Here is a 14,774-nt window from a genome sequence, read left to right as displayed (position 1 = left end):
AAATTAGCCCTCTCCACTCATCCTCATCACTTCTATATCTGCTTATCCTGGATTTTCTTTCGTAGCTTTATCACCACCTGATATTCCCTTGTTTTCTTGTCTGTTTATCAGGTAGCTCATCCAGTAATAATATAAACCCCATAAAGGTAGGGGCTTTGCTTTTTTGGTTATCTGCTCTCTGCTTGGAATTCGAACGTCTCTAATATGTAATAGTCACTAATAAATATGTGATGAGTAAATGAATGTTCCTGAAACCATTCTCGAGTTCCTCCTAAGAACTTGTAAGCCCACTACCTATCCATCATAGACAAGTATCACAATTGTAAAAATTCCCTTCTCATTTGTGACTGAATTTCATTTTATTTCTTATGATTTAAAGAGTATATGTATTCTAAAAAATCCAGGAACTTTTTCCACCAGGTTCATGAGAGCTGGTCTGCCTTCTTTCTTCCATGATGAACTTGCATATCTTCTATCTCTGTGTGCCCATGTCTACACATGTGCTACGAGTCCCCCCAAAAAAAAACTGTTTCAAGAGGTTGATGTCTTTAAAAAAAAAAAAAAAAGTCCTTAGTTTCTTTAAAAATACATAATTGTAGCCTCTCCAGAGATATTTTTACAGTGTGTCCCTAGAGGAGGAATTCCAGCTGATGGCCCAATGCAGGGCAGAGGCCCATAGACAGACAGTCTGGCTCCAATTTATGCTCTGTGTTCACATGGTTAATAGGCGTTAGTATTTTGATTTAGAGAAGTGCTGTACTGGATCCTGCCTTGATTATACACTGGTAACATCTGGCTTAGAACCACACAGTTAAAGGCCAAGAGCTATTTATTTTCTTCATCTTCCTCTTCTCTGTCTCTCTCTCTCTCTTTTCAGTAAAATGTCTGGGGAATAGTTTCAGTATTTTGATACAGCAGTACACAGAATAAATTGGCAGTAGTTCAATTTTCCTCCTATTAAACTCCGTTGTAGACACTTTGAACCTTTTGGAACTTTTATAATATGTATAATATATATCAGAACTTCCACAAAACCCTGTTAGTGCCTTTATTATCCCACTTTTTTCCTCTATCCAAGTTTTTGCTATCACCTCATTTTAGACCCTAAACTCAACACTCACTACACTTAAATGCAAATAAAAAAAAGCAACTCTTGATTCATAAGGTGCCCATAATTCCACAAACATCTAATGAAAATGAGCAAACATCTCTGTATAAAACTTGAGTTCAGTCCAAAAGTATGTTTCGTTCTCAAATGCCTGATGAAACAGTGGAATTGCAGGTGCTGGCAGCTCCTTCACAGCAGTTTGGCAAGATGGAGGGTGCCCAGCATTGCTAAGACTACACCCACCAAATGTCCAGTCATCTTTCTTGGATTCTTGGATCTGTGAGTCCTTTAGCTGGAAAAATGCAGTGCTGTAATCTGCTCACTTAGAATTAGCTGTCCCGGTGACTTAGTAAGTTGGAAAAAATCAAAAAGTAAAATTAGATATTTGAAAGTAAGCCCGCCCCAGACATTCTCTTAGAAACAAGATCACCACCTCTTACGGGCATGGTTTTCCTTGGCTGATGGCATGACTATCCCCGGCCCATCTGTGCCAAGCCTTTGGCATGGCTGACGAAACATCTCTCTTTCAATAGGCCTTGCTCTCTGGAAACCTTAGTAAAATACAGCTAGTTCACACTCCAGCAAACCACAAACCTAAACTTTCCCAGTTACAAATGATATTTTGCCAAAATGCTTACTAAGTCCTGGCTCTCATAGAGTGTGTGATGTGGAACCGCCACAGCTTGAAAAACAAATGACCAGCCCTCCTAGTGCCGTGGGGTTGCATTCCAGTGGGGTGCTCAACTACAGTTTTTATCATACCACATGCCATGCTTGCTTGCTAGCAGATTCTTGCATTTTGCTTTTTCTTAAATTATGCTTGTTTGCAGGCTTATCAGATGTACAAAATGCATTCTTCATGGATTTTCCTATCACTGTTTGGGTAGCACAGAGAGTTACGTACTTCAGAAGCATGGAATTGATCAAAGTAACAATCAAAAGGAACAGTACGTTTTCTCCCATCCCCATAAATCTGATCTGCAAATGCAAAGAATGTGAAGAATGAAGTGAAGAAATTCAATAATTGTATTTAAAACTTAAAAAGAAAAATTGGCAAATCATAGGATAAGAGCCTAACCAACCTGGTCTCCAGAAGGAAGCCCTTTTAAATCAGATACTTCTGAACTGCTATCTGAAATATATATCTTTAGGGCAGTAATCATCAGAAACATAACAGAGTAGTGTGGAGCTCAGTTTTATTGTCTTGCATCAGTGAACATTCCTCAAAAGCACAGAGCGTCACTAATGGAATTATATGTTTTCATGCTATAATTACATTTGATTTTTCCTGATATTTCTGTAGACTTTGTTCATGGTTCCATGACTAGGCAGAATAGTTTCATAGAATGTCCTCAGCCTGTTTAATGCCTAGTTCCCCCCAACCGTGCCAAAAATACAGAGATTAATAATAGGAATTTTTCAACCAAAAAAGACAAAATATGTTTTTTAAACTTATACCACCTTTAGAGATTTTATTTTAACAAAAACATGATCAACAACAACAAAAAAAAAAGAAAGAAAAAAGAATTTTATACTTGAAGGAAACAGAGCAAAGGGCCCTTCTGAGCTCTGAAACCCCTTGAGACACAAACTGGCACTTATTAACATTTTTTTTTCTTTTGAGATACAGTTTCACTCTGTCACCCAAGCTGGAGTACAGTGGCATGATCTTGGCTCACTGCAACCCCCGCCGCTCGGGTTCAAGGGATTCTCGTGCCTCAGCATCCCGAGTAGCTGGGATTACAGGCACGCACCCCTGTGTCCAGCTAATTTTTGTATTTTTAGTAGAAGCAGGGTTTTACCATGTTGGCCAGGCTGGTCTCGAACTCCTGACCTCAAATGGTCTGCCTGCCTCAACCTCCCAAAGTCCTGGGATTATAGACATGAGCCACTGTGCCTGGCCTACTTATTAATAAATTTATTCTTGTTTTGAATGAATGTTTGTTGGCTAAAACAGAACTGATTTGATCTTTGGGTGTATAGTCCCAAATGGTTCTGTCACTGGAAGACAGATGAATCCAGCAGCACAGTCAAGCTACCGGATGACAGAATACCAGGATGCCATCAGATATGTGGAGTCAGCATCCATTACTCAGAAATGAGAACCTCTGGCTATGAAATCCACATAAATCTCTAAATGAGGAGATGTAAACAATTGGAAAATTGTATTGAAATCCAACGTATTTTATCTTATCTCTATCCTCGCTCGCATCGAGTCTTAGTTTAGCTCTCATACCCCAATGACCCCTTAGCACTCAGTGCCTTTTTCTTAGCATATAATTCCTATTCTCTAGGTTTTAACGGCTACAGAACACAGGATGACATCTCAAATATGTTTACACTTTAGGGCTTCCCCCTCAAAATATGATGAAAGGAAATATAGGAATAAAATGGGTTATCATAGTGGAGGTGTGGCATGAAGAGTGGTTTCTCCTTGCAGATGGAATCAGTTCAGGGTGTAGATGAATACTGCTTGGCCTGACCTGGGTTGCATGTTCTTATCATAAATTGAGTAAAGTTTGTGTTACATTTCCCCAAGTTGAGATACATTTCTTGAAATGCCAACTATTAGAATGTTGAAAACACAATTTCGGCTCTCTCTTCTCAAATCGCTGCAGTCTGGCTCCTGGCCCAGCCACTCAACCCAAATCACCCTCTGAGGTCTTCCAAAATAACTTCCCAGCCAAAACCAATAGTATCCTTCTGGACTTGTCAGCTTTATTCAAAACCTTATTATTCTCCCTGCTAACACCCCTCTGGTCTCAGATTTTAAGGGTTTGCCCCTTCCAGGTTTTTTCTTTCCCATATTTTCTGAGTTGCACCTATGAGCAGTTCTTCTTTAGACATCATTCCAACTTTGATAATTTTAAACACAATGTTTGAGCATGAATTACTTCTCTATTCCAATCCCTATCCCCAAATGCTCATTACTTTTTAGTCTTATATCTCTTGATGCTAGGCCTTCAGCTGCAGTTAATTATGGTAAAGTAACAACTCTGGTCTTGATTTTCAACTCCTTGCTGCTGTTTAATATCTTGGTTTCTGTATACAAAAGTTGAGTCATTTTAACTCTTTACTGACCCCGTCACTTTCATTAACTTCCCAAAGCATATATTTTGTAGCTGGATTACGCTTAGAGAACTAATGTTCTTTTAGCTATTCTCACCCCTCACTTCTTCAGCCTTAGTCAAATGCAGGTTAGACCAAACTCTACACATGTTTGGATAGGGAGATTCCTCTTACTTTGTTGATAAAAATGCAATCAAAAATTAAGTGATGGTTGCACCATCCTCTGCCAGCTCTTCCTGTTTCACCTCCAGATAACATTCTCTGCTCAAGTCTTAGAAATACTCAGTTGACCTATTTTTCTCTTTTAATTGTCATTATTTGTCATTATTCTTAAAAAGACATCCTTTCTTTTTAGCGAGTTTACTCCATTCTTCAGCACCCCATCCAAATACCTTTCTCCAGAATATTTTCCATAGATTATATGTAAACTGGGTCATATGAACTGAATGGCTCCCTTCCTCCTTCCCTCCTGAACATACAGCTTTGTGTGAAAATGTATGCTGTGTCATCGTTACGTATGTCTGAATTCCCAGGTGTGCCTGTGCGTTTGGTATGTCTGAACCTTCTGGAAAGTCACCTTTCCGGATGACTGAGAAATCTTTTGAATCTTCAGTAAAAACCCATGCAGTCTCCTCGCTCTTCCACCACAGCAATATGTGCTTAAAATATTTTTAATAATAAGTGCTTACTGAAATTTTCCCTCATTATGTGTACATTTTCTTTACAGGATCCCCCCATGGCTGTAACCCTTGGACTCCGCATGGAAGAAATGATTTTTAATCTTGCTGACACTCATTTGTTTTTTAATGACTTAGAGGTAAGAATTGTACCAGGCACAAATAGTTTTGTCCAACACCAGACCTCTTAGATGGTTTCTATATCTGCAGATAACCTCGAGAAAACAGAAAGATAAAAATTTAGCTCAAGAGAAGCATAAAGTTCTCGTCAAGAGGAGAAGTTTTATTTACAAATATAAGCAGAAAGTTAATTTGTGTTCGTGAATAATATATATGTAGAACAAAAATGTCTCCAAAGAGGAGGCTATTGGCTTTGCTGTCCTTACTGTCCACAGCTGTACGCGACTCTTGGTTCTTTTAGTGTTTCAGCTGCAAGAGGCTTGGCACCTTTGGAATCAGCATTAGCTCTTCCAGATTATTAACCAGGAACCTATTTAGGTTAATCACTAAACAATATTCACAGACATTATTTGTGGTGATAGCATAGATCATTTAATTTTGTGGATAATCTGAAGCCTAACTTTAGCTAACATTATCATTCCTTATTTCTTTCCCTTCTGGATAAAACAGTGCTAGAACTATTTAAGCATGTTTGATGCATTTAAATGCATTTATTTTCTCATTTTAAAAATTATGTTTCCGTTTTCAACCTCAAGTGGCAAGACAGTGTCTAAATGGCAAATCAGAGGAAGAGAAAATAAAAACAACAGCAAAATGAAACGACCCAAGGAAAAATAGCCTCAGAGTAGTTGAACATGTACTGCAATAAGGTATAACCTCTGTGCCCTAGGTTATTAGACATTCAGATAATACAATCTGAAATAACTAAGTAGTTCAGGTTCTTGGCAGAAGTACTTCTCAGTCAAGCATAACTGTGCTGAAATAGAGATTTCTCTTTCATTTTTTTTCAGATGGCATGTTTAAATTTATTTTTTATCTCATAGTTTCATAATTAAATAAAAGTTTTTGTCTATAATCATATTATGAATTGAGAGGGAGATTACTACTGCTGAACCCCTACCTTGTTCTAGATATTTTATGTTGGACTTTCCATTAATTACTTAACAGTGTATTGAAGTAAATGTGTTTATCACATTATTTATGCAAGAGAGAAACTCCATGGTCCACAACATACAAATCACATCTAAAGCTACCTGCTATCTAAATGGTAGAACTGGAATTTGAAGCAGATTTGCCTAGTTCCAGAGCACATACTTCTGACCCATCCTATGCTGAAAATTTTTCAAGTGTGTGAGAAAGAAAAGCCAAGTTAGTGAGCTACTTAAGTAACTTTTTTTAAAAAATACTTTTAAGTTCTGGGATACATGTGCAGAACATGCAGGTTTGTTATGTAGGTATACACATGCCATGGTAGTTTGCTGCACCCATCAACCCGTCATCTACATTAGGTATGTCTCCTGATGTTATCTCTCCCCTAGCCCTCCACCCCCCAATAGGCCCCAGTGTGTGGTGTTCCCTTCCCTGTGTCCATGTGTTCTCATTGTTCAGCTCTCCCTTATTAGTGAGAACATGCGGTGTTTGGTTTTCTGTTCCTAAGTTAGTTTGCTGAGAATGATTTCCAGCTTCATCCATGTCCCTGCAAAGGACATGAGCTCATTCTTTTTTATGGCTGCATAGTATTCCATGGTGCATATGTGCTACATTTTCTTTATCCAGTCTATCATTGATGGGCATTTGGGTTGGTTCCAAGTCTTTGCTATTGTGAACAGTGCTGCAGTAAACATACATGTGCATGTGTCTTTATAGTAGAATGATCTATAATCCTTTGGGTATATACCCAGTAATGGAATTGCTGGGTCAAATGGTATTCCTAGTTCTAGATCCTTGAGTAATCGCCACATTATCTTCCACAATGGTTGAACTAATTTACTCTCCCACCAACGCACCAGTTAGAAATTTTTTTTTTTTTAAATGACAAGGTCTTAAATCCAGTTGGAGTTATATTTGAGACATGAGAGTAAAAATGAGTGGTTCAGTACATTCCATAAATATGTGTGCTGAAATCTGTGTAATAACATTTTGCTGTTGTTGTTGTTTTTCTCTTCAGTGTTTTTACTGAATAATACAATTACTGTCTGATTAAAGAGGCATTCTTTTTTTTTCTACAATGGACAGTATGGAAGATCAGTATTACTAGGCAAGCTTTCAGTTTTAGATAACAAATAATAATCACCTCTCTAAAACCTGATTTAAATTGATCCTGCTACTTATGAATACAGAATGATTTTATATATACCTGATAATATCAAACACCTTAACCTTTCCGGAACTTGAATTTTTTAAATACAGCGATAACTTTTGGGGTTAGTTTTTCTGTTGATCAGTATGGATGAGTTTCATTGTAAAGAGGATCTTAATATTATTAGTTTTTCAAAGGTGTAAAAAGAAAAAAGAAATTTTATGTGGTAGTATCCAAGTAAAAGTGCTTATTTCATTTGGTTAATTATTTTTTACTGAAAATAAGTAGAATAAATGAACTTTTAGCTTTTTTACTGGCACGTTAGAAGCCAGGTGGAATAAATTTACTACCCAACTTTTAAAAGAATGCTAAAGTGAGAAGGTGAAAATAGCATATAATGAATTGGTAACTAACTTTAGCAAGTTTGAAATGAATATTGGTATATCAAAAACATGTTGTAGTCATGTATGGCACTTAAAGACATTTATTTTAGTTCAGGTACTATGTTATATGTATTTCAAAAATACCTGGCAGGATCTTTGTTAGAGTAGTTCCTGAGAAAATACTGATATTGACTTTCTCCTCTCTGAGTATATAGCTTTTTAGTTGTGTTTTAGAATATGATAAGAATTTTATTTGACTCAAACCACAGAACTTAGCTATTCAACAATACTGTACTTAATCAATAAAATAATTGAGTTACTGCATATAAATTGACTGAACTGTCACTACACACGTGTGCCACACAAATGCTTGCACATCCATATAAAGTGCACTTCTACATGCTTTCACTGAAATTAGGTTCAGTGAAACACAAATGTTTTTCACTGACTTGAGTAAACAAGCACTAAAACTAATAAAATCAAAACAATAGCTTTCAAAAGCATTCAGTACAGTTACATACATAGCCCCCTATCCTTCTGCATCTGACTTTGAAAGGCAGTTTTACTTTCACACAATTTTTTATTTCAATAAACCTCTTACAGCCAAAAAGTGGCTTGGGCTCCGTAACTGGAATTAAAAGATTTCTACTCTTGTTGACAAAAAGAATTCCTCAAGAGAGTAACTCTACCATTAGCTTATTATGTTGTCATTGTTGATGTTGACTATTTAAGCTCTCGGGGTGCTTTTTTTTAAAACCTAAACATCTAATTTGACACTCAAATCTTTCAGTAGATACTTCAACATATATGGTAGCAGCTGTTCCTCACGTAATTCCTTAAAAGATGCAAATTTAAATCCTCCTAATAAAACACTTCACTGCATCCTGCTCAACTGCAGAGAAGGCAAGTGCCCACACTACCTTCCCCTAACAGAAGAGAAACCTGTGTGTTTAAATAAAGTGCTATTTCAGTTAGAATAACCTCCAGAAAAGAAGTCTCCAGGAAGTTTGAGATGGTAAAAGTGAGAAAAGACTGCTGTAAGTTATAACTGATAAATATCAGTGACAACTTTTTGGTTACCTTGTAAAACAAAATTAAAGTATTTAAGGTTAGCTCTAGAATATTTTCAAATGTTTGAGTTCTACTAAAATTTGTTAAAAGCCAAAACATTATAATGTTTTTAGTATTTCACTTTTTGGTCAAAATGATTCTTAAAGAGTTTGTCAGAGTGAAAAATAATTGAAGAACAATTATTTAGCTTTTTCTAAAAATGTCTAGTATTAAATAGAGAAATAACTTCTGATTACCAGGGAAATTTACAAGGATTCCTCCACTTTTTTGAATGTCACTTATTTATTATAAAAGAGAGACACAGAAGTTATTTACATGAGGAAAGATTTCAGAACTTCAGTGGAATAGGCAACTTCGTGCGACACCATTTCGATAGTGATTTATTTCAGTCTACAGACTTTCCAAGTATATCACCATCTCTAAATAAGAAATAATCTCATCGTTTAGAACTACTTTGGTGCCTCCATATTCTGGGAGAAAAACTTTATTTCCAACCCTTATGCTAACGGGTAAAATCTCTCCGCTCTTTTCCTTAAAGCCCAGTCCAGCAGTTACCATCATTGCTTGCAATGCCTTTACTGGATGTTTTTCAGGAAGCATAATGCCTCCTTTGGTTACAGTTTAGACTTACCATCATTGCTTGCAATGCCTTTACTGGATGTTTTTCAGGAAGCATAATGCCTCCTTTGGTTACAGTTTAGACTGCACTCCTTTCAGCCAATACTTGGTCAAAGAGGGGAAGACTTTTTCTAAATAGCTGTGTGGCCAGACCATTCCATCGGCAGTCTCTGTACTCTTCTCTCTTCCTTCCTTCCCCTCTTCACATAAATATCTTCTTACTCTCCTCACCATTTAGAATGCTTTTGTTTTATATCATCATAACTTTGTGTTAGAAAATTTAAATGATTGTGGTAATCCTGTAAAGAATTAGCATTTGTCTAGACTTCTCCCATTTATTTAAGAAAGAATTGTGGAGTGATTATTCTATGCTAGATTGTGCTGTAAGTGAGTATGTAACCTGGTGAACCAAATGCTGCACTCCAGGGCACTTCCAGTCAGATTATATTTTTTGACCCATACGTGTAGATGGAGATTTATTCAAAACTTACTAAACCTATAATTTCTGTAAATTATATGAACTTTTAACTTACCTGGATTTTCAAGTTACATACTCACAAGGTACTGATTGGGCTAGTCACTGAGTTTTATATATTAAGGGAAGCCTGAATCAACTCAGCCTTTCAACTGGAACCGGATTAAATGCATTCTGTGTGGAAATCTGGGGACTAGATATGAAATATTTGACTGTCAGATACTTTTAAGCCCAATAATGAATATAAATAGTAGCTGAAAAACCTTTGTTTAGTATGGTGTATTTTCAAATTTAATGATTTAAAAAAATAATAATTTTGAATGCTAAGCACCATGTACATAGTCAGAATCTGTGAATATGAATAAAATACTTTGAGGGGGGACTAAGGAGGCCCAAAATGTTAAACCGTACACTGAGGTTAGTATGTTATAGTTATTTATTATAAATAATTTATTTTTATTGATTATATATTTATTATTCTGAGAACTAAGCATTTTAAATGTCCTTACCAAATTTCACCTTTAGAGCTTATAATATTGCTCTGGAACTTTGCAGATTATTTGAAGATAGACTGAGACTCAGAACAGCAAAGAAGGATTGAATCCTTTTCCAGAAAAGTTCCCATTTGTTCTGAGCACACAGTAACTTAAAATCAGGTCAATTGTGTGGGTATACTTACATAAAGTTTATTTTGATTGGAATTTTGTAGCACATTTGAGATGATAAATCTTCATTATTTTCCTTTTACTTAAAAGTAGTCTTTTTGATTTGAAAATTTAAAAACTTGACAAAAAGAAAATGTCAGTTTCTATGATTATTACCCTTTTTCTGCGTCAAAAGGTCAGGACTTTAAAATAAGACCAGCATGGTTCTTTCATGGTTCTGGTCCAGCAGGAAGTCGTGGAAATTACACAGGACACCATAATCTGAAGGCAAGACCCCCTGTTGCCGCTCAACAAATGACAAATAATAGTAGCCATCTGAGGTGTTTAGACCAAATAAGTTTTGTGTATCTTCAGATTAGCCATGCTTAAGTATGCACAACAGAAATGGCTGGAAGGGAAATCAAATGATTTCAAAGATTCAAGAGAATTTCTTATCAATAATTTTAAGATTAATTTTTTTAAATTGCTCTAAAGAAACCCTCATGCCGTGTACTTTCTCACCCCTCCTTTCTATGGAACTCTTCTGGATTTAAATGTTTTGGGGTAAAAATGGTGCCATTTCCCAATAGAAGAAAACTAGAGCGAGGCAGTGAGATGGACGGGCACACGCTGCCATCTTCTGGCAGTAGTCTGGTCAAATGAGAAGATGGGAAAACCTTCAAACATGGTGACAAGCATCATTTAGAAAACAAATAACTTTTCCAATGTTTTTAACAGGAATGTGATCAAGTTCATATAGATGATGTTTCCTCTGATGATAATGGGCAGGACTTAAGGTAAGCTATGCCTTTCAGTATGCTGTTTCCTACAGAAATTCGGCTATGGAGTTTTGCACATGTAATTATTTCTTTTTAATGTATTTTGGGTGTTACAGTACCTACAGTTTTGCAACTGATGGCTTCCATGCAGCTGCAAGTAGTGCAAACCTTTGTTTGCCAACAGGTGTAAGAGGAGGGGTTGACTGGATGAGGAAGTTGGCTTTTCGTTACAGAAGAGTGAAAGAATTATATAACACCTACAAGAACAATGTTGGAGGTATGTGTGGCTTTTTAAATCTAACAAAGGCACTAGGGGTATAGGTAGAATTCAAACTGTAGTTTCATGTTAAAGACGATTCTGCTATAAAAGAAACAAACAAAAGCTCGTATTAAACCACATTGAGCCAGAAGTTCCTTAGAATTGGTGGGCAAAAGTTTTACTACAAAATAACCCATGCACCACTGCCACATGAATTGGGAATTCTTTGTGTAACCTTGTGCCCAGATGTTTGGTCAAGATTTATAGCAGGGCATTTAGTTTACCCTTTATTAGCTGGTGCTTGGAGCATTATCAGTGAAAACCAGACAGAGGAGCTGACCGAGGCAACGGGAAGAAGACCTTTCTCAAGAAGAGAGCCTCAGTCATTGAAGGAGGGTTGTTAGCAAGCATTATCTTTCTGGAATCCCATCAAAAATAAATGTAAACAGTTACTCATGTCATTTCAGACTTTCAACAGGTTTATTTTATCTTTTAAAAAAATAATGTTTTATGACAGTGTATCTTTCTCATGCATAGTGTCAAGTATGACTATCATAGTTTTTAAAAGTTCAGATAATCTATAGGTAATATCAAAACCATTTTATACCCCTTCACATATTTTACAGGTGATAGCAAAACCTTTGATACCAAAACTGTGATCCTGGATGTGCTTTTATATATAAAATAAACTTTGATGATATCTCATTAGAATCAATTTTAGGTAAACAAGATTCCTAAAATTTGCTATTAGGTCACATCAGATTAATCTCCCAGGATTTTATTTCTTTATGTGCTTCTCTTTTTTTCTAAAAAGGAAGAATAACTGAGGAACATAAACTGGAATCCAAAACAGAATGATACAACTAAATATACTTGTGCACACTATACATAAATATATTCACGTATAATAGAATACCAGTGTAGTAGATAAAATGTTCATATAGAGTATATAATCACATCTATCCATATACATCATGAGGGTGGGGCTGTGTGTCTGGTCACCTTGTATCCCCAGTGCGTATCAGTAAAACACGTAAGAGATGCTCAGTAGATACATAGTAACTCCAAGAGAACAAAAGATGTAGAGCCAAAGAGGATAATAAGCTCCCCAAAAAGGAGCTTAGATATGGAAGACATTCATTTCCAAATAAGAAACTGACCCTTCAAGCTACTCACTTGCATGGGGTTCTGGGGAGAAACCCTGATTTCCTGACTCACTCTAGTGCTCTGTACATGATGCTTTTGTAAAATCAAATAAGTAGATTTTCTAATTAAAAATCAATGGTAGATAATACATTTAGCTTTAAAATAAATATCCCCTTGGGAAACATGAGTTAATTTTTATCATTCAGATGTCATAATTTCCTTCTTGCAGTGTATTAATAAAATTATTTTAAGTTAACAAGAACACTAAGAAATAATCTTGTATCTTAGAAACTTTAAACAACCGCGAGTCTTCTGTCATACATGAGCATCTCTTTATTATAATGAGGACAAATGACACTTGCTAGAAACTATAAATTTTGATTGAAAAAAAACCGTACAAGTGTATATGTGCTCCCGATATTCTAAAACACAATTTCAATAAGAAACCTTCCTTTTTAATGGATTTACATGATCTCGTTTTATCATAAAATCAAGAACTGGATCTTTTAAAATAAAAAATTAGCACATCTGTCTTTTTTCTTATAACATCAGTGTTGTAATTCATTATTGTCTATAACTATCCTACACTTCATGATTTTAAACAAAATTAATCTCTTTTTACAGTACAAAGTATTTATAGTAGCATTAGCAGTAGTATTAGACACATTTTAACAGCTACATATGATGATGCCATTGTTACTGTTTGAAAGTGGGAATGATTGTGATTATTAAGAAGCTAAATGTTTTTCAGACAGTCAAAACATTTGGGGTTTGTGTCCCTAGGTTGGTGGAACCCAACTATTCCTCCAGACCTCAAATATCACAGTCCCTTGGAATGAGATCCAGGCAGAGGCATGTTCAAAGCTCTTTAGGTGAGATCCACTGCACCAGATTCTAGGATCAGTGAGGGCAGAGACTGGGGTCACTTTCATTGGCACTACCTGAGACCTAGAAGTTCAGTAAATATTCATTGAAGGAATGAATGGATAATCAATTCAGAAATGAAGGATCAATATGGACATAAATCTGTATCTCTCTGCATTTCTGATATATACTGAAATAAAAATGATCTACTCCAGACAGAAGGGAATCTAAACTAGATATTCTGAGAAAATATTCATCTCTCAACTCTGCCTTGCTTTTTGGTGTTGCAGGTCTCCTTGGCCCTGCCAAGAGGGATGCCTGGCTACAGTTAAGGGCAGAGATTGAAGGTCTGACAGATTCCTGGCTAACAAATGCACTTAAGTCTTTATCAATTATTAGCACTAGGTAAGTGGAATTGTTACCTTTCTATGTTTATCATTTTGAATATTTAGTTCTGATTATACAACATAGATAAAAAATGTTTTAATTCCTAGACTATTTTAGACTTTAAGGTACCTACCAATTCTGAGTTCAATGATTTTTCCGTTTCAGTGCATGTGCATGAGAGAGGGGGGGAAGAGAGAGAGAGAGAGAGAGAGGAGAGGAGAGAGAGAGAGAGAGACTTGGGATGAGAGAAGGTTGCTACTTCTCAGAATAAACAGGAGACCCTATCTCACCACCCTTCTCTTCTCATAGCAACTGATAATCCCCACAGAATGGTTACATGACTTCTAATGAAAAAAGAAAGAGAACTCAGTAGGTGGCAAAGTACAAGGGGGTGATGGCAAATATAAAACAGTACTGTAGTACTGTTTACACAAAAAATGCATGTTTTAGGTGTTAGGCCATAATGGATAATACACATAATGTGAGCACATCAGAAAAGCAAGAGAAAGCTCTTGAAAAAATTCTAACCATTTTGTTGTTTGAACTAAACAGTGAAATTCTGACTTGTGTCAATATAGAGAGCAGAATTAAATCGATTTGTGACCAGTTGTACAACCAGGTGCCATATATGCTAATTCATACAGTGATGTAAGTCTGGAACATGATAGCTGGTAAGGTAGAGTTGAATCTCTGTACTGTCTGCTTCCGTGATTTTATATCTGAGTTAGGTGAATAAATAAAAACATGCTTAGTAAGTGGGAGCTAAATGATGAGAACTCATGGACACATATAGGGAAACAACAGACACTGGGGCCTACTTGAGGGTGAAGGGTAGGAGGAGGGAGAGGATCAGAAAGAGTAACTGTTAGGTACTAGACTTAGTACCTGAGTGATTAAATAATCTATATAGCAAACCCCCGTGAGGTAAGTTTACCTATATAGCAAACATGCACCTGTATCCCTGAACCTAAAATAAAAGCTAAAAAAAGAATCTGTCAGCATTTCCATTAAGAAAAGATTAATGGGCCAGGCAC

At 36.2% G+C, this 14,774-nt stretch overlaps 1 protein-coding gene across 6 annotated transcripts in view; it reads left to right on the top strand.

Annotated features, from left to right (window-relative positions):
* EYA4 (EYA transcriptional coactivator and phosphatase 4) overlaps positions 1-14,774 on the top strand; it is a 290,443-nt gene that overhangs the window by 263,622 nt on the left and 12,047 nt on the right. For all 6 annotated transcript variants that reach the window (XM_011962139.1, XM_011962138.1, XM_011962136.1 and 3 more), the window contains 4 exons: positions 4,905-4,994; positions 11,044-11,102; positions 11,201-11,361; positions 13,644-13,758. In XM_011962139.1, coding sequence (XP_011817529.1) covers positions 4,905-4,994; positions 11,044-11,102; positions 11,201-11,361; positions 13,644-13,758 — 425 coding nt within the window. The remainder of the gene's footprint in view (positions 1-4,904; positions 4,995-11,043; positions 11,103-11,200; positions 11,362-13,643; positions 13,759-14,774) is intronic.

Source organism: Colobus angolensis, unplaced genomic scaffold (assembly GCF_000951035.1).
Source record: "Colobus angolensis palliatus isolate OR3802 unplaced genomic scaffold, Cang.pa_1.0 Scaffold58, whole genome shotgun sequence".
NCBI classification, from domain to species: domain Eukaryota; kingdom Metazoa; phylum Chordata; class Mammalia; order Primates; family Cercopithecidae; genus Colobus; species Colobus angolensis.
The sequence above is the reverse complement of the archived record's forward strand: the minus strand, read 5'-3'. Positions and strand labels throughout refer to the sequence as shown.